This window comes from Nomascus leucogenys, chromosome 19 (genome assembly GCF_006542625.1).
Source record: "Nomascus leucogenys isolate Asia chromosome 19, Asia_NLE_v1, whole genome shotgun sequence".
Taxonomy (NCBI): Eukaryota; Metazoa; Chordata; class Mammalia; order Primates; family Hylobatidae; genus Nomascus; species Nomascus leucogenys.
In genome coordinates this window covers 48112092-48137053 of record NC_044399.1, presented here as the reverse complement: position 1 = coordinate 48137053, position 24962 = coordinate 48112092, and the positions used below count along the sequence as shown (strand labels likewise).

General features: G+C 45.3%; 1 protein-coding gene across 1 annotated transcript in view; it reads left to right on the top strand.

Moving 5' to 3' along the window:
• GALM (galactose mutarotase) overlaps positions 1–24962 on the top strand; it is a 71015-nt gene that overhangs the window by 5646 nt on the left and 40407 nt on the right. The window contains exons 2-4 of the mRNA XM_030799360.1: positions 4793–4947; positions 10945–11151; positions 19372–19453. Coding sequence (XP_030655220.1) covers positions 4793–4947; positions 10945–11151; positions 19372–19453 — 444 coding nt within the window. The remainder of the gene's footprint in view (positions 1–4792; positions 4948–10944; positions 11152–19371; positions 19454–24962) is intronic.

Below are 24962 nucleotides of genomic sequence, written 5' to 3'. Positions count from 1 at the left end.
GAGGCGAGGAGGAAGCTAGAACAGATCTTACAAGGCAGTAGGGGAGAGACAGAAAGGAGGGGAAATTGCCACTTTTAAATCATCAGATCTCGTGAGAACTCACTGACTATCACAAGAACAGCATGGGGGAACCGCCCCCATGAGCCAATTACCTCCACCAGGTGGGATTACAATTCGAGATGAGATTTGGGTGGGGGCACAAAGTCAAAGCATATCAGTAACATTTGAAGGTAGTATAAAATTTAAAACTAAAGGGTTTTTCAGAGACAGGATTTCTGCTGTGCTTAGAGTTTAATTCTTAAAAACTATTCCTCCAGGGGCACAGTGGCTCTCACCTATAATCCCAGCACTTTGAGAGGCCTAGGTGGGAGGATCACTTGAGTTCAGGAGTTCAAGACCAGCCTGGGCAACACAGGGACACTCTGTCTCTAGAAAAAATACAAAAAGTATCCAGGTGTGGTGGCGCATGCCTGTAGTCCCAGCTATTTGGGAGGCTGAGGTGGGACGATCACCTGAGCCTGGAGGTCAAGGCTGCAATGAGCCATGACGGCACCACTGCACTCCAGCCTAGGTGACAGAGAAAGACCCTGTCTGAAAAAAACAAAAACAAAAACAAAAAAAACCCTGATAATTATGGGGAAAAAAAAAAAACAAACCCTATTCCTCCAAACCAAGTAACTGCCCTGGCAAGTGCTTCTTATCTCCATGACGTGATTGTTTTCGGGTAGTGGTCGCTTGTAAGGGAATTCTTGCAAACCCACGTGGTAGGAGCCCTGCTGTTGGCTTTGTGGTTGTCTCCAGCACCCAGTATGCCTCTGGCAGAGAGCGGGAGCTCAGTGTTCATTTGTTGAATGAATCAAAGTAGGACTCAAAAATCTCTATAGTCAAACATCTTGTGTTTTAGAAAAAAATTCTGCTTTTCTATAATCTGAAAAGCAGATGAAACAAAACCAAGGAAAGATTGTTTGGCTCTTTGGGACTCCTTTTGGTTAACCAGTATATGGGCTTTTAAAGCTATTTTCAGAAAGAGAAGAAGGTGGGGAGAGGTGGGAATAGGAGAGAGAGATCAGCCTGGCCTGTGCCTAGGGATGGAGGTAAGGTCAACAGCCAGAAAGCCTGCGCTTTCCACATAATTTGATACTGAAGAACATGGACTCATGAGCTAGACTGTCTGGGTTCAAGTCTTGGTCCTGCCACTACTTAGCTGTGTGTTTTGGGGCGAGTTATTTAACTTTTCTGTCCTCAGTTTCCACATCTGTAAATTGGGATAGTAATAGTGTCTACATCATAGAAATGTTCTGAGTGTGAAATGAAGTAAATGTAGAGCACTTAGAAAGTGGCTGGGACATACTTTGGGAGGCCAAGGCAGGTGGATCACCTGAGGTCAGGAGTTTGAGACCAGCCTGGCCAACATGGTGAAACCCCATCTCTATTAAAAAAAAAAAAAAATTAGCCGGGCGTGGTGGCGGGCGCCAGTAATCCCAGCTACTTGGAAGGCTGAGGCAGGAGAACTGCTTGAACCCGGGAGGCAGACGTTGCAGTGAGCCAAGACTGCACACTGCACTCCAGCCTAGAGTGAAACTCCGTCTCAAAAAAAAAAAAGCACTCAGTAAGTGTTAGCTATTGTGATAGTCCATGGGCAACACTCTGATGCACCTGCAGATTAGCAAAGAAGCAAACCAGGAAAGGCCTGGAAGAGAAGGATTAATGTTTAATTTGTACCCAACCAGTTGGGTAATGGAAACCTGTGACCTGTAACTGGCCTAATCAGCTCGAGGTCTGTATCCTGAGAGCCTCTCCATCCCTTGAAAAAATAGTTCATATGCTTGAATTGCATTCTCTGCTGATCTGAAGTAGACATGACAGATACAGAGTACCATGGGAAAAGGGAATGGAATTCAGAGGACGTCTAAGTGAAAACTAGAGTGGAAAGTAATCTTGGTGATAATACAGAAAACAATCTCCAAACCTTAATCTTTTCCATCGTAAAGTAAGCAGAAGAACTTATAAAGAGAAGAAAAGTACCGTAATACGCCCACGCACAAAGTTGTAAGTATGAGGACACTACTTTGCTTTTTACAGTCCCTCCCCTAAAAAGGCCCCAAACAGTTTGTGCTGATTATTATACCATGTAGCCATCAAAAGGAATATGGGGCCGGGTGCGGTGGCTCATGCCAGCAATTTAAACACTTTGAGAGGCCAAGGCGGGAGGACCACTTGAACTCAGGAGTTTGAGACCAGACTAGGCAACATAGGGGAACTCTGTCTCTACAAAATAAAAAGTAAAAAGATTAGCCAGACATGGTGGTATATACCTGTGGTCCCAGCTATTCCAGAGGCTGAGGTGGGAGGATCATTTGAGCCTGGGAGGTCGAGGCTGCAGTGAGCTATGATGGCTCCACAGCACTCCAGCCTGGGCGACAGTGAGATCCTATCTAAAAAAATAAAAAGGAATATGGTCTGGGCAGGGTGGCTCACACCTGTAATCCTAGCACTTTGAGAGGCCGAGGCAGGTGGATTGCCTGAGCTCAGGAGTTTGAGACCAGCCTGGGCAACATGAAGCATAGTAGAAACCCTGCCTCTACTAAAATACAAAAAAAAAAAAAAAATTAGCTGGGCATGGCAGTGTGTGTCTGTAACCCCAGCTACTTGGGAGGCTCAGGCAGGAGAATTGCTAGAACCCAGGAGGTGGAGGTTGCAATGAGCCAAGATTGCACCACTGCACTCCAGCCCGGGCAACAGAGCAAGACTCTGTCTCTAAAAAAAAATAAAAAGGAATATGGTAGATATGTCAGGACATGGAGTGATCTGAAGATATTTGATAAATGAAAAGTTTCACAACAATGTATGATTATAGTGTGATACTCTATATGGTATGATTCTCTTTATATGGAATATGTGTGTTTGTGTATTTGTATATTTGCTAATATGTAGTTAATTCAAATTTTTAAATGAAGTGTACATGCCAGACTGTTAATAGTGGTTACCATTGGAAAGGAGGGGAGTGGAGAGGTGAAGGAAGGCTTTTGTGTTTTAGTCTTTGTTTAGGTTGCTAGATTTCACAAATAAAAGTACAGGATGCCTGGTTAAATGTGAATTTCAGGTAAACAGCTTACACTATTTTTTTTTTTTTTTTTTGAGACAGAGTCTCGCTGTGTCGCCAGGCTGGAGTGCAATGGCATGATCTTGGCTTACTGCAACCTCTGCCTCCTGGGTTCAAGCGATTCTCCTGCCTCAGCCTCCCAAGTAGCTAGGACTACAGGCACACGCCACGACACCCAGCTAATTTTTGTATTTTTAGTAGAGATGGGGTTTCACCATGTTGGCCAGGATGGTCTCGATCTCTTGACCTCGTGATCCACCCTTCTCAGCCTCCCAAAGTGCTGGGATTACAGGCGTGAGCCACTGCACCCGGACACAACTTTTAAAGTATAAGTATGTCCCATGTATAATAATAACATGAACATACTTATGCTAAGCAATTCTTTATTGTTTATTTGAAACTCACATTTAACCAGGCCTTCTATATTTCCTCTGGTGAGCCTACTCTATATCCTTGTGTATTACCTAACTCTCTTTAAAGGATATTTTAATGTACTAATTATGTGATTAAAAAAATAAGAAGAGAAAGAAGAATAAGATCATTTCCCCTCAAGACCACACGAAAGTATAACTTTGGCTTAGAGAAAAGGAGATTACAAAGCAGTGTTATACAGTCCCCCTTCATCCATAGTTTTGCTTCCTGCAGTTTCAGTTACTCAGAGTCAACTTTGGACTGAAAATAGGTGCATATAGTACAATAAGATGTTTTGAAAGAGAGAGAAAAGGCTGGGCATGGTGACTCACGCCTGTAATCCTAGCACTTTGGGAGGCTGAGTTGGGCAGATCGCCTGAGGTCAGGAGTTCGAGACCAGCCTGGCCAACATGGTGAAACCCCATCTCTACTAAAAATACAAAAATTAGCTGGGTGTGGTGGTGCATGCCTCTACTCCCAGCTACTAAGGAGGCTGAGGCAAGAAAATCACTTGAACCTGGGGGGGCGGAGTTTGCAGTTAGCCGAGATGGGGCCACTGCACTCCGCCTGGGCAACAGAGTGAGACTCTGTCTTAACAACAATCACCACAACAAATAGTTTTATAAAAAGAAAGAAAAAAGCACACAGATGCATGTACTAAAAGATGGAAGAGTGTGTGCACGTAAGAATATTAACAGTGGCTTTCTCGAGTGATGAGATGAAGGATAATTTCAGTTTTTTCTTTGTGCTGTATAAAATTATTTACAATTTTGTATAATGAATATTAATTACTTTTGGAAAAGGAAAGGATCATATGTAATGAAAGCCATTTTCTGTGATTCGGTGAGGACTTTGACATGCCCAAGATGTTACCATGTGCAGCATCCCTCTGAAGAAGGTGGGGGACAGTGGCATGTGCCACACCTTTGGATCGAGGTTTTTTTGTGTGTGTGAGATGGAGTCTTGCTCTGTCGCCCAGGCTGGAATGCAGTGGCGCGGTCTTGGCTCACTGCAAGCTCCACCTCCCGGGTTGATGCCATTCTCCTGCCTCAGCCTCCCGAGTAGCTGGGACTACAGGCGCCAGCCACCATGCCCGGCTATTTTTTTTGGTATTTTTAGTAGAGACAGGGTTTCACTGTGTTAGCCAGGATGGTCTCGATCTCCTGACCTTGTGATCCGCCTGCCTCGGTCTCCCAAAGTGCTGGGATTACAGGTGTGAGCCACCGCGCCCGGCCTGAATTGAAGTTTTAAAAGTGCTGTCATCCCTTGTCCTTGCAGGATACCTCCAAAAGCAGCCATACTTTGGAGCAGTTATTGGGAGGGTGGCCAACCGAATCGCCAAAGGAAGCTTCAAGGTGGATGGGAAGGAGTATCACCTGGCCATTAACAAGGAACCCAACAGTCTGCATGGAGGAGTCAGAGGGTTTGATAAGGTAAGTACGGCACATGTGACTGAGTTCCCTTTAGGCTCACTTTACGCGTACCTTCTGCTTGCCAGGCACAGTCGTAGGCCCTAGAGCACATCTCACCAGATGCAGGAAAGAGGCCGCTCCTGTGGTTCAGGGCAGCAGGTGCAATGGGCATGTGCTAGGACCCATCCTTCTCTAGTTCATCTGTTGGAACAGACAGGGGAGCCCCAAGAGAAAGGATGTCAGCCTTTGACTTAGGAAAAACGAGAAACGACTTTCTCACAGTGTTGAGATCAGGGAGTCAGGTTGAAGAGATGTGGATTGATAACAGTATCTTCCACTTATTGGACGAGACATTGACATATATTATCCCTTACCCTTACTAAAACTCTGTGTTATCACTAAATGGGAAAACTGAGGCACTGAAAGGCCACATGGCTGGGCACGGTGGCTCACGCCTGTAATCCCAGCACTCTGGGAGGCCGAGGCGGGCAGATCACCTGAGGTCAGGAGTTTAAGACCAACCTGGCCAACACGGTGAAACCCCATCTCTATGAACAATACAAAACTTAGCTGGGCACGGTGGCGGCCACCTGTAATCCCAGCTACTCGGGAGGCTGAGGCAAGAGAATCGCTTGAATGTGGGAGGTGGAAGTTGCAATGAGCTGAGATCACGCCACTGTACTCCAGCCTGGGCAACAGAGCCAGAGTCCGTCTCAAAAACATAAAAAATAAAAAATAAATAAAAGGCCACATGACTCCTAAGGGGGACGACCAGGGCTGCCTGGCCCAAAACACTCATTCTTACACCATAGCTGCTGGTGTCCACCCAGGCTGCATGGGTGCCCCCGTCCAACATGCTTCCCTGTACCTGTCATTAAGCCCCCCGCCCCATGCAGCATGGCCCTGCACCAAGGCTTGCCCTTCCACTGAAGTGCCTCATGCCTCAAAACCATATCAGATTCTCCCCAGTTCCTCCCCTCCACATGAAAACGTCCATTCTTTAAGCAGAGCCCTAGAAAACAAGGTCAGGAAAGCAAATTGATCGAACAGCTTCTCCCTGGGGTGGGAGTGCTTGGCCTCCTGCTTCCTAGCCCCATGGGAGTCTACGGGTTAACCCCAGTGATGGCTCTCTTACTAGTCTAATTTCAGGCTGTGCAGGAGTAAATTTCAGTAGTTAACTTTCTTTTAAATTATACCACCCAGGTTATTTGCTAGAGAAGAGCCAGAGAAGACAGGAACATGTATGGCCACTAATGGCCGCAGTTTCTTCTCTTCTGCCTCTAACCACCACTTGTCCTGTGGCTCTGGCTTCCCCGCTTCCATGAGCTTCCTGCTGGTGGCCTGGAACCAGACTGACTGCCCCATGGGTTTCCCTTTCCTCAGTGATGGGATTCTTCATGCCAGGGAGGCAGAGGGCAGCATGTGCTCTGCCAGTATTAGGGCAGAGTCTCTAGAACATGCCAGGATCATGAGCAAATGCCAACCAGAGAAAGTAAGGCCCAGCCTGGCTTCAGACAGGGATCTTCAGAGGATCCTTAGGACAGCACCTCGTTCTAGCTTGTGCCTGCTCCCCCTGTTCACTGTGGCATTTTCCGTGGTGTTGCTTAACTTATATTCCCCTTCAAGAACACAGCAAAATCGTGAGTGTACGTAGCCTTCAGTGCAGTGTGCCCTTGAGCCCCTTCTGTGAAGCAGGGGCCACAGTAGGTCGGGGACTCCTGAGGCTCACAGTATAAAGAGGGAGGTGGACTCTTACGTGACAACTGTTAAAGGTGAGTGGCCACAAGCACCATAACAAGCCAGAGAAGACAGGAACATATGTGGCCAACAAGGTGCTGTAGGAACTGGGTGTGAACAAATGAAATAGCAACCTAGGAGATAGGATTGGAACTGGCCTTGAAGAGCCAATAGCGTTTCATTCAATACATGGATATGGGAGAGAATGGCTGCACAGTGGCCCTGAGAGGGGTGGGGAAAGACTTTGAACTCTTTTTTTTTTTTTTTTTCTGAGGCAGAGTTTTGCCCTCGTTTTCCGTGCTGGAGTGCAATGGCACCATCTCAGCTCACCGCACCCTCCACCTCCTGGGTTCAAGCAATTCTCCTGCCTCAGCCTCTTGAGTAGCTGGGATTACAGGCATGCACCACCACGCCCAGCTAATTTTTTGTATTTTTAGTAGAGATGGGGTTTCTCCACGTTGGTCAGGCTAGTCTCGAACTCCTGACCTCAGGTGATCCGCCCACCTCAGCCTCCCAAAGTGCTGGGATTAAAGGCTTGAGCCACCGCGCCTGGCCGACTTTGAACATTTTTTTTTTTTTTTTTTTTTTTTTTTGAGACGGAGTCTTGCTCTGTCCCCCAGGCTGGAGTGCAGTGGCGCAATCTCGGTTCACTGCAAGCTCCGCCTCCCGGGGTTCACGCCATTCTCCTGCCTCAGCCTCCTGAGTAGCTGGGACTACAGGCGCCCGCCAACACGCCCGGCTAATTTTTTGTATTTTTAGTAGAGACGAGGTTTCACCGTGTTAGCCAGGATGGTCTCGATCTCCTGACCTCGTGATCCGCCCGCCTCGGCCTCCCAAAGTGCTGGGATTACAGGCTTGAGCCACCGCGCCCGGCCTGACTTTGAACATTTTTATGAAGCCACTGAAAGTTTTTGAACAGTCGGTTTTGACATAGTGCCACGCGCCCATCAGATGAACTTTGTTTTACGTTGTGTCACGTCTCAACAATGACTGAATAATTGTTGATTTGCAGGTATGTGTTTTTCTATTTATACTGATGCTTTTTTTTTTTTTTGAGACAGAGTTTTTTTGCTCTTGTCCCCCAGGCTGGAGTGCAATGGCATGATCTCAGCTCACTGCAACCTCCACCTCCCGGGTTCAAGCGATTCTCCTGCCTCAGCCTCCCAAGTAGCTGAGATTACAGGCATGCGCCACCACGCCTGGCTAATTTTGTATTTTTAGTAGAGACAGGGTTTCTCCATGTTGGTCAGGCTGGTTTCAAACTCCCGACCTCAGGTGATTCACCCACCTCGGCCTCCGCAAGTGCTGGGATTACAGGCGTGATCCATCGCACCCAGCCACCAACACATTTTTTTTTTTAAGATGAAAGTTGAATAGGATTTGAAATGGTATAAGACGGTCTAGAGCTGCAAAGTTTCTGGAAATTTGGAAACTACAGGCTCAGGGAAATCTTTCCATAAATAGGAATTATGCTTAACCATTGGTTTACACAAAAATCTTTCCATTGTGTCCTTTCCTACAAAAGAAAAACTAGGTAGCAAGTTAAGATTTCATTTCAATTATTTAATTCCTGAAATGTTCCATTTGGGATATTCTATTTCTTTTTTAATTACACATATAACAGGCTTCATATTTTGAGTGTCTTGAAAGTTCAACATTTCTGGGAGCTAACTAGGGTGTAAAATGAATTTTTCACTAAGCTCGGTGAAAGTATTTCACATACCAGCTGCCTTCACTGTAGGTGAAGGCAGAGACCTCCGTTCCTGCTGGGTTCTCCTTCCTGGCAAATGCCACGTCTGTGAGAGCAAAGTGGACAAATCCTGGGCTTAGAGACCACTCCTGTGGCCCACAGAGGCTATTATCTTTCAAGTCTATAGAGTTTGGCCTCAACTCTTCTGTTGAAAAGGAAGATTCAAACAAAAACTTCACTGAGACTAAGATGTGGAATAGTGGAGACAGCCAGTCCTGAGTTTGAACCCCAGCTCTGTCACAAATAACATGTATAACTTTATTTATTTATTTATTTATTGACACGGAGTCTCACTGTGTTGCCCAGGCTGGAGTGCAGTGGCACGATCTTGGCTCACTACAACCTCCACTTCCCAGGTTCAAGTGGTTCTCCTGCCTCAACCTCCCGAGTAGCTGGGATTACAGGCATGAGCCACCATACGTGGCTAATTTTTGTATTTTTAGTAGAGACGAGGTTTCACCATGTTGGCCAGGCTGGTCTCGAACTCCTGACCTCAAGTGATCTGCCCACCTTGGCCTCCCAAAGTGCTGTGATTACAAGTGTGAGCCACTGCACCTGGCCACATGTGTGACTTTAAACAAGATTTTTTTTCCTTCTAAACAATGGACAGGAAGTATGAAACTCCCCACCCTCCTGACACACACTAGGAATGTGGAAGGTAGATGTGGGTATAAGTTAACTCCACTGAACTCAATTTGCTCATCTGTAAAATGGAGGTAAATAATATTTGCTGAAGCCACATGAAATTGCCAGTGTTCAAGTGTTTTGACCTATAATGATGGTCATTTCATTTGGGCAACCAAATCTTTACCTTGCAAGATGATTTATGTAAAGCACCAGGTCACTGACTATTGAGCACTCAACAAATTGGAGGTCTCATGCCTGCAACAGGCCCCTTCTTTAGTGATCCCAGAGCTCTCTAAAGGCACTGGGAATCTCTGGCCAACTCATCCCCTGATAGTATAGAATAAGGGAACAAGCTCAGGATCCAATCCAATGCCACACACTAGTTGTGTGGCCTGGGGCAAGCGGTTTATCCTCACTGAGCCTCCATTCTTTCATTATTCAATGAGGATGTTACCTACTTTAAGTCTGCTTTGAGACAGATGAGACAGTGTCTGTGAAGTTTCTAGCAAAGAGTCTTGACTCATAATGGGCACCCAATAAATGTTCGTTTTCCCTTCCCTATAAGTGTAATCTTGGAGCCTCTAGGACAAAGTTGAGAACAGCCACCTCCAATTCCTATTTCCAAAAGCAAGATGCCTTTTATTTATTTATTTATTTTTTTGAGACAATGTCTTACTCTGTCACCCAGATTGGAGTGCAATGGTGTGTGCGATCTCGGCTCACTGCAGCCTCAACCTCCTGGGCTCAAGCAATCCTCCCTTCTCAGCCTCCCAAGTAGCTAGGACTACAGGTATGCACCACCATACCTCGCTAATTTTTTAAACTTTTTTACAGAGATGACATCTCACTATGTAGCCCAGGCTGGTCTTGAATTCCTGAGCTCAAGCAATCCTCCTGCCTCAGCCTCCCAAAGTGTTGGGATTACAGGCATGAGCTATTGCACCTGACCACAAAAAAAACTTTAAAAATGAACTCTCCTTCATACTTTTTTTTGCCAGTCTTAGAATCATATTTTCTGGAACAAGAAGAAACTTTGAGATAATTTCTTCAACCCCTTTATTTTATGAAAGAGATTAACGCCTAGAGCCACACAATGAGCTAGGGACAAATGAGGCCCCCCAAATCAGGACTCTTGACTTGTGGGCTACAACTCTTATTAATGGCACAAGTGCCTTATTTGTTTTGAACTCTGCCTAGGGAACACAGAGAGCCTTATAGGGATTTTAGTAAATATTTGTATATAGTACCCCCAGGAGACAGGGGCTGATTCATTAAAGTTTTTTTAATACTCTTAGCAGATATTGCTATATGGCATTTAGCAGAGTGGGGCTACAAGATTTAAAAAAATCAAAGAAAAATCATCAAAGAAGAGGAGAGGAAAATATTGTAGACACACATATACTTACAAAGTTAGAGAAAAGAGAATGGGGAGTGTGAGAAGGTAGAGAAAAACAAACATTTGTAATAATTAAAATCCAGGGACAAGGTGCAGTGGCTCACACCTGTAATCCCAGCACCTTGGGAGGCCAAGGCAGGTGGATCACTTGAGGTCAGGAGTTCGAGACCAGCCTGGTCATCATGGCGAAACCCCGTCTCTATGAAAAACGCAAAAATTAGCCGGGTGCAGTGGGTCATACCTGTAATCATACTCGGGAGGCTGAGGCTCGAGAATCACTTGAACCTGGGAGGTGGAGGTTGCAGAGCCAAGATTGTATCACTGCACTGCAGCCTGGACAACGTAGTGAGACCCTGTCTCAAAAAAAAAAAATCCAGGCTATCATTCAAAAGTCTTAATTGGTTGTATAACCATTTTCCTTGTGAAATCAGTTATCTTTAAATATTGAAATGTGGCATTTAGCTTGAGGTTGGAGCAACTACACAGCTTTGAAAACACTTTTTTCCAGGTGCTCTGGACCCCTCGGGTGCTGCCCAATGGCGTCCAGTTCTCGCGCATCAGTCCAGATGGTGAGGAAGGCTACCCCGGAGAGTTAAAAGTCTGGGTGACATACACCCTGGATGGCGGAGAGCTCGTGGTCAACTATAGAGCACAGGCCAGTCAGGCCACACCAGTCAACCTGACCAACCATTCTTACTTCAACCTGGCAGGCCAGGTAAGTGAACTTGTTTCTTCTTTCCTGCTTCGTGCTTTGTGGAATGTCCTGGGCTGTGGCTAGAGAGATCAGAGCAGTGTGGAATTGCTGTGGCAGTGAGGTCACCCTCATGATGATGAAAAGGGCCCAGCAGAGGGCTTATAGTAGGTGCTCAATAATTACAAATTATAGAGAAAGACAGAATGAGTACATTGTACTGCCAAGAGAAGTACCTGTTTCCCATTTGCTTCAGACAAGTAACTAGCTGTTTCAAGAACTCTCTCTCAGAATCTAATTGTAACATGTGCTTATATTTGCTTCCCTTATTCCACGTCTACTTCCCCCAGATTTGTTCCAATTAAGGTGTCTTCCACCCTTGGAGCTTTGGAAATGGGCATGGCCCAGCTCCTTTAGATATGCTGCCAATATGTGCGTGCTTCCCCTGTGAGCCTGCCAGCTCCTCCCAGGGGTTTGGGTGGGCCAGTCCTGCCCTGCACAGTACCGTGGAAAGAGCACTGGACTTGGATTTAGAAGACCTGTTTTTTTTTAGCTTAATAAAGGCATATTCTCAATTTCATAATAATAACACTAACTACTATTTGTCAGCTGCTGTTAGAAGCCCTTTATGAACTTGTTGGTTAAGACAGTAAAATCAACCCAGCAGAGGGATAAACCCAGTGGGGGACCACTTGAACTGCCCACATAAGAGTGGTGTAGGCTGGGCGCAGTGGCTCAAGCCTGTAATCCTAGCACTTTGGGAGGCCGAGGTGGGTGGATCACGAGGTCAGGAGTTCGAGACCATCCTGGCCAACATAGTGAAACCCTGTCTCTACTAAAAAAAATACAAAAAATTAGGCGGGCGTGGTGGCAGGCACCTGTAGTCCCAGCTACTGGGGAGGCTGAGGCAGGAGAATGGCGTGAACCTGGGAGGCGGAGCTTGCAGTGAGCCGAGATGGTGCCACTGCACTCCAGCCTGGGCGACAGAGCCAGACTCTGTCTCAAAAAAAAAAAAAAAAAGAGTGGTGTAGAGCTGCTGACAGCCCCCCTTAAGTGATCCCTTCTGAACTACCTCATTCCCTCCTAACGGTAAGTTTAGCTCATTGAGGAGGCTACCATATCAGACAGAATAAAAAGCTTAGCTAAACTCTGTAGATTATATCTATTACTTCCTCTTTATCTGAAGAACTCATCATTGTCCACTATACCTGACTCACTTTGGCCTGATTTTCTACTGCAAGATGATGTTCACAGTCAGCTAGTAATATCTCACCTTTTTATACTGTTCAGGAGTTTGCTGATGATCTGCTGGGCTCTGTTTTCTAGAATTTTCCCAAATTGCAGAGTTAATTGGTTCTTGTAAAATTTCCAAAGTTCTCCTTTTAAAAAAGTTGACCCTTCACTTGCATGTTCCTTATCCTCAGGAACTTTCACCATCGTTCTTGAAATCTTAAAAACAAGTCTGGGTGTTGTGGCTCATGCCTGTAATCCCGGCACTTTGGGAGGCCGAGATGAGTGAATCACCTGAGATTAGGAGTTTGAGACCAGCCTGACCAACATGGTGAAACCCCGTCTCTACTAAAAATACAAAATTAGCTGGGCATGGTAGCTTGGGCCTGTAATCCCAGCTATTCAGGAGGCTGAGACAGGAGAATCACTTGAACCTGGAAGGCGGAGGTTGCATTGAGCTGAGATTGTGCCATTGAACTCCAGCCTGAGCAACAAGAGCGAAACTCTGTCTTTAAAAAAAAAAATCTTAAAAACAAAACAAAAGACAAAAACAAAACAAAAACCCTCAGACCTAAGAGGCTCTACTTCTTAAAATAAGTTCAGAAAGAAACGACAGAAATAGAACAAAGTATTGTTTTATGTAGGTAATAAACTAGGTGATAATTCTGTTTTTTACATTTTTTGCATACTTAGGACATCCTATTTAATAATGGGGAGGGGAGATCTAAAGGAATAGATTAGAAATAGAAAGAGAAATTATGCATGCAGTATTCCATCTGCCAGTGTGTTCCAGTGAAGGAGACAATATGGGAATGTTAGGTTTACTAAGGCTTTTTACCACTCTTCCAATCCTGCAGGGACTTGGAGTGACGGGTATTTCTGAATCTCTTTTCAGAGGCTGAATAGTTCCTAGATCATAGACCCCACCCAAAAGGGCAGTCAGTAAACTTCCTTCCATATACCACAGATTGAATATCCCTTATCCAAAATACTTGAGGCCAGAAATGTTTTGGATTTTGGAGATTTTCAGATTTTGGAATATTTGCGTTATATATACTTATTCGTTCAGCATTCCTAATCCGAAAACTCAAAATCTGGAATGCTCCAGTGACTACTTTTTCTGAGCATCATGTTGGCACTCAAAAAGCTCAGATTTTGGAGCATTTCAGATTTTAGATTGTCCTTTTGTTTTTGTTTTTTTTTTTTTGAGACGGAGTTTCACTCTTGTTGCCCAGGCTGGAATGCAGTGGCACAATCTCGGCTCCTTGCAACCTCCACCTTCTGGATTCAAGCGATTCTCCTGCCTCAGCTTCCCTAGTAGCTGGGATTACAGGCGCCCACCACCACACCCAGCTGATCTTATATATTTTTGTTTGTTTTTTAAATTTGATAAGTGGTATTTTTGTTCTATTTGGGCCCAAGTATTGCTCATCACTTCTAAGTTGGAGACCTGGCGAGGAGGGGAGAACTGGCTTTGTCAAAGAATGTAAAAGGTATGTAGGTTGCAGGTCGTTTTTTGTTTTGTTTTGTTTTGTTTTTCTGTTCCTTCCTGTGCCTAACACAAAACTGGGAAAACATTTTTTTTATTGAAACTTTATCTAAAGACCTGGGTGTGGTGGCTCATGCCTGTAATCCCAGCACTTTGGAAGGCCAAGGTGGGAGCATCACTGGAGCCTAGGAGTTCAAGACCAGACTGGGCAACATAGAGAGATCCCCGTCTCTAAAAACAAACAAACAAACAGGCCGGGTGCGGTGGCTCACACCTGTAATCCCAGCACTTGGGAGGCCGAGGTGGGCAGATCACTTGAGGTCAAGAGTTCAAGACCAACCTGGCCAACATGGTAAAAACCCATCTCCACTAAAAATACAAAAAATTAGCTGGGCGTTGTGGCACATGCCTGCAGTCCCAGCTAATCGGGAGGCCGAGACATGAGAATTGCTTGAACCCAGGAGGCGGAGGTTGCAGTGAGCCAAGATTGCGCCACTGGACTCCATCCTGGATGACACAGCAAGACTGTGTTTTTATAAACAATAAAAAAAAAAATACAAACAAACAAAAAAACGGAAACTTTACCTAAAGAGTTATGAAAGCAGGTCTGGGGGAATTTGAGATGAAAAGCAATAGCATGTGGTACATGACAGGTAGACATGTCATTAAGGACCCAGGTTCTTCCACTTTTCCATCTGCTTCCTCAGTATTTTGGCTTTTGTCTTCAGGCTTATCCCCTCATGGCCACAGCTCCAGGAATCACCTCCTCATATAGTCACATCCAGAGACAAAAAGACCTATTCCGTTTTTCGTATCTCTAATGTCCTCTTTTTAAGAAAAAGCAGTACCTTTCCTAGAAGCCCTCCAGCCAACTTTCTCTGACTTCTCATTGGCCAGAAGTGTGGCCTAAGCTCTGCCTAACCCAATCGCCCGCGAGGGAATTAGGCCATGCTGATTGGCTTAGACCAGTCAAAATTCGCCCTCTGGGAATGGAGAGAGGGGTCCCCTTCCCTGAATATCTGGTCTAGCATAGGATAAATCAACAAGCCTGGTTTCTGCCTGGGGCACAGAGTTGCTGGTAAAAGAGTTGCCATGGCTTGTGGGTGTAACCCACAGTGTCTGTACCCTCCTGCTAGAGGTGATGAGAGCTAAGGCTGTGGTAGTGACATTGCACAATGTCTTAAAAGTCCCCTGCAAATCATAATGGGCTCTATAAATGGTTAATGTTACAAAAGGGTAGCAGCCAAGCAAAGTTAACCAAAATAAACACCGAACCCAGAGATGGGCCTCAAGGTCTGTTTGTGAATCAGCATGTCTTGCCAAGTTTTCATCAGCCTTGAAAGGAAATGATTCCAATAGTAATATTCCACCAGAGTAGATCACTGCATTTTTCCAGCCTAGAAGTGTCATAAAAAGAAGCATGTATTTTATTTTTATTTTTAATTTTTTTGAGACAGAGTCTCACTCTGTCTACCAGGCTGGAGTGCAGTGGTGCAATCTCGGCTCACTGCAACGTCCGCCTCCCAGGTTCCAGCGATTCTCCTGCCTCAGCCTTTGGAGTAGCTGGGATTACAGGCACGTGCCCCTGGCTAATTTTTTGTATTTTTAGTAGAGATGGGGTTTCACCATGTTGGCCAGGCTGGTCTTGAACTCCTGACCTGAAGTGATCCGCCCATCTCGGCCTCCCAAACTTCTGGGATTACAGGCGTGAGCCACCACGCCTGGCCACAAAGCATGCATCTCTTTAATGAAGGAATGTTACTATCGCTTGGTGACCCAGTGACCCTTAAGAGGGTGGGTGCCTGATGAATGTTCTTTTCCTTCTCCTCCTAGGCTTCTTCCTAAATCTCAGACTCATCAGTTTATTTGGTGTGTGATTTTCATGTTGATTCATTTCTCTAGTGCTTAAAAAAAAACACAGAAAGTGGAAATTTCTTTTTTTTTTTTTTTTTTTTTTGAGATGGAGTCTCACTCTGTTGCCCAGGCTGGAGTGCAGTGGCGCGATCTCGGCTCACTGCAACCTCCGCCTCCCAGGTTCATGCCATTCTCCTGCCTCAGCCTCCCGAGTAGCTAGGACTACAGGTGCCCACCACCATGCCCGGCTAATTTTTTGTATTTTTAGTAGAGATGGGGTTTCACCGTGTTAGCCAGGATAGTCTCGATCTCCTGACCTCGTGATCCACCCACCTCGGCCTCCCAAAGTGCTGGGATTACAAGCGTGAGCCACCATGCCCGGCCAGAAAGTGGAAATTTCTAAGCAGCTTTATTTATAATAGTAAAACACTGGAAACAACCCAAAAGTCTATCAACAGGAGAATGGATAAATAAATTGTGATACAGCCATATAATGGAATACTACTCAACAGTACAAAGGAATAGAACATGGATGATCCCAGGAGCATTATGTTGTGTGGAAGTAACAAGGCACCAAAGAATATATACTGCATGGTTCTGTTTCTAAGGAGGCAGGCACCTAGGAAACAGAGTGAAGACCTGAATTAATGCTAGGCCAGGAGTCTGGAGAATGGCTTTGCCTCCTGCAGGCTTCCTCATTGGATGACATTACATAGGTTGTGTTCCTCTAGGCTTATTTGTGCACGGGAAGTATGGAGGCGCTTCGGTCCATCTGGGTTCTCCTTTTCTAACACGCTTCAGCTCTGTACATGGGCTGCAGCTCCCAGTTTAGTGCCACCAAGGCCTTGAACCCAACCTTCGCACCCCTTGTCTCAGCTGACCCAAAGCCCTCTGTGTTGAGCTGAGTAGTGAACAAATAGGGCCAGGGAAATACAGTAGTCCCAAGTTCTCTTGCCTCAGCTACTCTCCGACAGTCCCAGGGGCATCTCCAGATGCTGGCACCACCCTGAGGCATGAGAGGATGGCAGGAGAGAGAGCTGCACAGAAGAGACATCCTCTCTAGTCTAGACCTGCTCTAGGCAGGGGTGCAGACCCTCTCCCATCTTGTACCTGCTGCCCCAGCTCACAGCAGGGACCAAACAAGCTGTAGAAAGTGCAGAGGAGAGGCCTCTGCCCTGGCTTTGTCCCCCACCCACTCATATACCTGCCCAGCATGCACCCACTGGGACAATACAAGAGCATCATAGTTCTTCTGGCCAGGTGTGGTGGCTCAAGTCTGTATCCCAGCACTTTGGGAGGCCAAGGCAGGCAGATTACTTGAGGTCGGGAGTTCGAGACCAGCCTGGCTAACATGGTGAAACCCCGTCTCTACTAAAAATACAAAAATTAGCCTAGCATGGTGGTGGGCACCTGTAATGCCAGCTACTTAGGAGGCTAAGGCAGGAGAATTGCTTGAATCCTGAAATGGAGGTTGCAGTGACCCAAGATTGCGCCACTGCACTCCAACCTGGGTGACACAGTAAGACTCTACCTCCGAAAAAAAAAGAGAAAATCTTAGTTTTTCAGAAAAAGAGCCTACTGGTGGTGTAATTAAACCAGTTTCTGTCGTGTTTAGACATGCATTCTCATGGTGTCTAAAATCTTGACCTTTCTTCTCAGAATGACTCAGTTGGATTGTGTGGGCCAGTCTTTCAGACCATAGAATCTGTTTCCAGCTAACCTGTCCTAACCCTGTCTCAAAAAAACCAGTTGGCCGGGCACAGTGCCTCACACCTGTAATCCCAGCACTTTGGGAGGCTGAGGTGGATGGATCACCTGAGGTCAGGAGTTCAAGACCAGCCTGGCCAACATGGTAAAACTCCATCTCTACTAAAAATACAAAAATTAGCCAAGTGTGGTGGCACACGCCTGTAATCCCAGCTGCTCAGGAGGCTGAGGCAGGAGAACTGCTTGAACCTGGGAGGCAGAGACTGCAGTGAGCCAAGATTGCACTACTTCACTCCGGCCTGGGCGACAGAGTGAGACTCCGTCTCAAAAAAAAAAAAAAAAAATGTCTACTGGGTGCGGTGGCTCACACCTGTAATCCCAGCACTTTGGGAAGCCGAGGTGAGCAGATCACCTGAGGTCACGAGCTCGAGACCAGCCTGACCAACATGGAGAAACCCTGTCTCTACTAAAAATACAAAATTAGCCGGGCGTGGTGGTGCATGCCTGTAATCCCAACTACTAGGAAGGCCGAGGCAGGAGAATCACTTGAACCCAAGAGGCGGAGGTTGCAGTGAGCCGAGATCGCGCCATTGCATTCCGGACTTGGCAACAAGAGCAAAACTCGGTCTCAAAAAAAAAAAAAAAAAAAAAAAAAAAGTCAAATGTCAAATATCCCCTGAGGGACAAAATTATCTCCAATTGAGAACCACTAGTTTAGCTTATCTTTAAGCATTCACTAAGCAAAAGCCCTCACTTGGTTTCCCTTCTGCATCTTCTGGTGTGAAGCTTTAAAATATGTTGCTATTGATAATATAAAATAATATTTGTACTAGAAACATGCATGTATAAAGTTATTTGCCGATTTGCAAACAACACAATGCACCTTTCCTAAACTGTTATTCACAAGGACCCTGGAAAAGATAGAGGCATCATTAGCCCAAATTTATTTTATTTTATTCTATTTTATTTTATTTTATTTATTTTGAGACGGAGTTTTGCTCTTGTTGCCCAGGCTGGAGTGCAATGGTGCACGAGATCTTGGCTCACGGCAACCTCCACCTCCCGGGTTCAAGCAATTCTCCTGCCTCAGCCTCCCGAGTAGCTGAGATTACAGGCATGTGCCACCACACCTGGCTAATTTTGTATTTTTAGTAGAGACGGGGTTTCTTCTTTTTGGTCACGCTGGTCTCGAACTCCTGACCTCAGGTGATCCGCCCGCCTCAGCCTCCCAAAGTGCTGGGATTACAGGCATGAGCCACCACGCCCGGCCTCATTAGCCCAATTTTAAACCAAATGAAATGAGAGGCTATGAGGTTAAATGAATTCCCTGGGACCACTCAGGAAGAGCTGGAACTAGACCCCAGGCCTTCTGACACTGACCAGTACACCAGCCTTTGACTCCCCTGAAAAGGGCAGGCTGCATCTTCATGGAGGAGGTGGGCAAATTCTCAAAAGCAGGGACTGCAGTTCTGACACCTGGGCTTCTGTCATGGAGCAGAGAGTGGGGCCTCTGTGTGGAAACTGGGCTAGAGGGGGGTGCCAGGTGCACCCGCAGGAGTGAGCCTGGAGCAGTACCCTGACCTCTCAGGATGTATGTGTTCCCTGTTACCAGCCCTTGCTCTTCTGTTTGCCTGGCATGTGAGAAGAATAGAAGAAACACCTCCACTAATAAGCCAAGGTCCAAAAGGCTTTCAAACCACTGTGGTCTCTGACTTTTTCACCTTCATATTCTATTTAGAAAAGAAAATGCATGCACACTTGAAAGTTTCTTCCAAATTTATCTGTTGCTATTTTGAGGCCTTATCTACCTACACTTAAATGATTATATTTAATCATTACCATCAGCCAAACAAGATTTTAAAAGGTTTTGTCAATGCCTGAAAACATTTTTGCAAAATAAGTTAAAAAACAAATATATGAAATAAGACTAAGCAGAAAACCTTTCCCCTACCTTTTCCTCCCAGGGTTCCCCGAATATATATGACCATGAAGTCAGCATAGAAGCGGATACTTATCTGCCTGTGGATGAAACCCTGATTCCTACAGGTTGGTGAATTTAACCTTTTTGTGTTATGTGGGATCATGGATTGCTCTCGAGGCCAAGAAAGGACATTAGTGGAGAAAGTGGTGAAATCTTAATAAAGTCTATAGTTTAGTTAATAGAATTATTCCAGTGGTAATTTCTTAGTTTTGATATGTATACTGTGTTTATGTAAAATGTTAGCATGGGGGAAAGCTGGGACAGAGATGCAGTATTTTTACCACTTTTCTGTAAGTCTGAAATTATTTCAAAATTTCAAAATTTTTAAAAAAATGGTGAGTAAGATAATACTTTACTGGGGCTGGGCACGGTGGCTCATGCCTGTAATCCCAGTACTTTGGGAGGCCAAGGCAGTTGGATCACTTGAGGCCAGGAGTTTGAGATCAGCCTGAGCAACATGGTGAGACCCCGTCTTATTTTTTTTTAAGATTAAAAAAAAATCTTTTTAATGCAAAAGAAAGAAAGTTTAAAAAAAATTTAAATAAGTTTACTGGATACTCATCTTACACTAGGTAACAGCTTTTGTTTTAGTTGGCTTTTTGCGGGGGGAGGTGGGGGAGGGAACAGGGTCTCACTCTGTTGCCCAGGCTGGAGTACAATGGCACAATCTCGGCTCACTGCTGCCTAGACCTCCTCCCCAGGCTCAGATGATTCTCCCATCTCCACCTCCCGAGTAGCTGGGACCACAGGCACACACCATCACGCCTGTTGTATTTTTAGTAGAGATAGTGTTTTACCATGTTGCCCAGGCTGGTCTCAAACTCCTGGACTCAAGCAATCTGCCCGCCTCAGCCTTTAAGGGGCTGGGATTACAGGTGTGAACCACCGCGCCTGGCCACTTTGGCCTCTTGAATGGGTTGAGTTTATGGCTGCTAGTTCAAACTTTTTACGAGGAAGAAAGGTAAGCATGTGAGCCTGCATAACCAAACAGCAACTTCAGTTAACAGCAGGCATTAGGAACTCCCATAAATATAGTGACTATAAAACTAATTGGAATAATAATGAAAAATTGAGCTCAATGGGGTCAAATTTTTGGCATCACAGTTTTTGAATATTTTCCTGGCTCCAGGGCTGAGTTTAAAGGCTTTTCTGTTTGTCTTGGTAGAATGTGTCATCTTGTGATATTTACATGACTCAATAGAAGGGCATGAGTAAGCTGGCCCATCTGGTCCTAGAGGCAGAATTACTGCAGTAGAACTATATGCTGTGAACTGCAAGGAAAAAATAGTGGTGGCTGCTGTTTTATGACTGATAAGGAAGAAAGTGAACCAATTAGCTTATAAGTGGAGGTTATGAAATAAGTGCATATTTATTTGTGTATATTTATAAAATCTTCTCATGCTGTCCGGTTGAGTTGATCAGATGAAAATCACAACAGGGCATAATTTGTGCATTTAAAGGCCCTGTAAAGGCCAAGTTATTTTACTTGATTGTAAGAAATCATTGTGGCAAAGCTTAGTAGGGCTTAATATGCACTCTAATGGACTGTATAAAACTTGTGTTCGTTGGGTGTGGTGGCTCACACCTGTAATCCCAGCACTTTGGGAGACTGAGGCAGAGGAGGATCACTTGAGCCCAGGAGTTCGAGACCAGACTGTGCAACACAGTGAGATCCCATCTCAACAAAAAATTGAAAAAAAAAATAGTGCGTGTGGTAACACGCACCTGGAGTCCCAGCTACTCAAGAGGCTGAAGCAGGAGGATCTCTCGAGCCCAGGAGTTGGAGGCTGCAGTGAGCCGTGATCTCTGCTGCACTCCATCCTGGGCAACAGAGCAAGACCCTATCTCAAAAAAAACCTAATTGGGAATATATGTGTTGTATTTCAGTAGTTTTTTTTTTTTTTTAAGACCAAACTGCCATTTATAATCATCTTTTCATGAAAGAATATTTTGGTACCATAAAAGTGTAAACAAATTTAATCTCAGAATAGGAACAGCTCTTTATGTTGAATTTATGTAGCTTTTTTAAAAATAATATGGTACCACTTGGAGCCAATACTGTAAAAAAAATAAATAGCAGATTATCCAAATGTATCTCAGTTTTCTGTGGACCAGTGAAAATGTTATCACTAACTCATAATTGAGAACTAGCAATTGATCTGTAAGGCCACTTCTATCTCTTGCATTCTCCAATTCTACGAGGCTCCTGGCATGACATTTTACTGCTGTTTCCACAACTCTTCAAATCCTTTAGAGCTCTATCATTGAAGTAAATAAGTTGCTGCAACTTCAGAGCCCATGAAAAATTTGTAATTCTCTCCTACCTATCCATACTTGAGCCAGACCTACATGTTTACCTGTTTGCCCAGTGACACTTAAACAGAAACTGTAGTATCGTTTTCTCTTTTCTCAGAAGTCATTAAGAACAAGCTAATTGTCTGATTCCTTTGAAACTTCCTCCAAAAATGGGTGGTAGTAACTGCTACCCTGCATTTTAGGAATGTAAGAATTCACATGTCTGGCCCACTTTCAACTGAGAACAAATCTCTAGGAGCCCAGATTTTCTCTCTTTTTTTTTTCTTTTTTGTAGAGACAGGGTCTCCCTATGTTGCCTAGGCTGGTGTTGAATCCCTAGGCTCAAGCAATCCTCCCACCTGGGCCTCCCAAAGTGCTGGGATTACAGTTGTGAGCCACCACGCTGGTCCTCATCTGACTCTTAACACTGATCAAAAGCCCATGAGCTTAATTTTGAAAGAAGTCCAAAAGGCTTGCCCATCATTTGATCATTCAGAAGTGCTGCTGGGCTCTCTAGGAGTTGGCAGTCTGTGGGAAGGGTCAGCCAGAATTGTGTCCATTAATCTGGAAAATATCAGGATAGACATAACTAGGAGACTTGGCACAGAGGGCAGGCACTGCTGAGGGGGCTTCCAGATAGAGGAAATGAGAGTTAAATAAAACATGGAAGGGAAAGTGGAAGTTTGCCAGGGAGTGAGGAGGAGAAAGGTGTTCCAGATAAAGATGAACAAGCATGGGCGGTGCAAGAAACAGCAGGACTAGCCCAGGGAAGTGCTGTGCTTTTGAAGCAAAGCATTTGGGGCATAATTTTAGTGGCAGAGAGTGGATGGGCCTGGAGAGGTTGATTGGGGCCATGTCAGATCTGTACCAGGCTCTGTGGAACTGCAATCCCTAGGGTGGCCCTGGGTGGCCCCAGGCTGGCCTGGAGCTCAAGGCCGATCCGCATAGCTGACTCACAGGTGTACCTGAGTCCAGTCTCAAACTTCAGCGTGTTCTGCCGGAGCTGGACTGAACCACAAGGCCACTTTCCTGAGACGTGCTACAAGAACCTGTTAGACCAGGTCGGGTGCAGTGGCTAATGCCTGTAATCCCAACAATTTGGGAGGCCGAGGTGGGCAAATTACTTGAGATCAGGAGTTCGAGACCAGCTTGGCCAACATGGTGAAACCCCGTCTCTACTAAAAATTCAAAAATTAGCTGGGTGTGGTGGTGGGCGCCTGTAATCCCAGTTACTTGGGAGGCCGAGGCAGGAGAATCGCTTGAACCCGGGAGGCAGAGGTTGCAGTGAGCCCAGATCATGCCACTTTACTCAAGCCTGGGAAACAGAGCGAGACTCCGTTTCCACAAAAAAAAAAAAAAAAAAGAAAGAAAGAAAATAACCTGTTAGACCAGCCATACTCCATTAAGAATTCTCAAAATAAATATGCACTATCTACCGAATGTGGTTTTGTTGAATTGAGAAAAAGAAGATACTGATTATCTGTGAGATAAGGTGAAGCTTTATGATAATAATAGCTAGTATTTCAGGGAGGACTTTATAAATAATTCATACCACAAGCCTGTAAGGTAGGTTCTGTTCATTTTTCTTTTCTTTTCTTTTTTTTTTTTTTTTTTTGAGACGGAGTCTCGCTCTTTCGCCCAGGCCGGAGTGCAGTGGCGTGATCTCGGCTCACTGCAAGCTCCGCCTCCTGGGTTCACATCATTCTCCTGCCTCAGCCTCCCGAGTAGCTGGGACTACAGGCGCCCGCCACCACGCCCAGCTAATTTTTTGTGTTTTTAGTAGAGACGGGGTTTCACTGTGTTAGCCAAGATGGTCTCGATCTCCTGACCTCGTGATCCACCCACCTCGGCCTCCCAAAGTGCTGGGATTACAGGCGTGAGCCACCGCGCCCGGCCCATTTTTCTTATTTAACAGATGTGAAAACTATAGAACAAGGAGTTAAAGTACCTTACAGAGGATGACCCAGTTAACAAGTTGGGGAAAGCTGGGATTCACACCAAGGTAGTCTGTATTAGAACTAAGGTTCGTAAGTAGACCTGCACTCTACAGATCTTACAATGTGGTTAGATGTCAAAAAGGTTTGGTGCCAGGCACAGTGGCTCACACCTTTAATCCCAGCACTTTGGGAGACCAGAGATTGGTTGAGCCCAAGAGTTCAAGAGCAGCCTGGGCAACATAGGGAGAATCTGTCAATACAAAAAAAATTTTTTGAATTAGCCAGGACTGTTGGTGCATGCCTGTGGTCCCAGCTATTTGGGAGGCTGAGGTAAGATGATTTCTTGAGCCCAGGAGGTCAAGGCTGCAGTGAGCTGTGATTGTGCCACTGCACTTCAATGTGGGTGAAGAGCAAGACCCTGTCTCAAAGAAAAAGAAGAAGATGTGGGAGGTAGGGGAGAGGCAGAAAGGAGTGAGGAAAGAAAGAAAAGTAAATTAATTTCTTTACTATATAAATACCCAAGTGCAACATATAGTCAAGAAACGAGAAGTAAGCCAAAACAAAGAACAGACCTTTGCCAGCTGTCAATCTTCAGCTCTTTTGCCACCTTTTGTACTGGGAGCCTCCCCAGTCCTCTCACTGTCTCCTCCTTGTTCCTTCCTCCCTTCAATTTATTTCTACTTTTCTGCAAAGAAAACAGGAAACCAAGTTTGTTTAAATTAAATATAAGAAAGGGAGAGAGAGAAAGAAGAAGGAAAGGAAAAAGGGAAGGAGGGAGAGGTTTTCTTGAAATCAAAGAGCATGAATGTAAGTGTCTGGCCTTATTAGTCTGACAAGAAAGGGAAAGTCGGGCCGGGCCGGGTGGCTCACGCCTGTAATCCCAGCACTTTGGGAGGCCGAGGCTGGCGGATCACGAGGTCAGGAGATGGAGACCATCCTGGCTAACATGGTGAAACCCCGTCTCTACTAAAAATACAAAAAATTAGCCGGGCGTGGTGGCAGGCGCTTATAGTCCCAGCTACTCGGGAGGCTGAGGCAGGAGAATGGCGTGAACCCATGAGGTGGAGGTTGCAGTGAGCCAAGATTGGGCCACTGCACTCCAGCCTGGGCAACAGAGCAATACTCCGTCTCAAAAAAAAAAAACAAAAAAGAAAGGGAAAGTCGTCAAGGGAAAGTCACCTCAGGTGTCATTGTTCTGTCGCAACATATGGTGTTCCTGACAGATCCCTTGTCTTTCCGGTTCTTGGTTTTCTCATATGCAGAATCTTGTTATGACCAAGTTGTGTTGAAAGTTCACATTCTTTAAGTATGTATGTTAGTCATCTCTGTTGAAGATGATAGA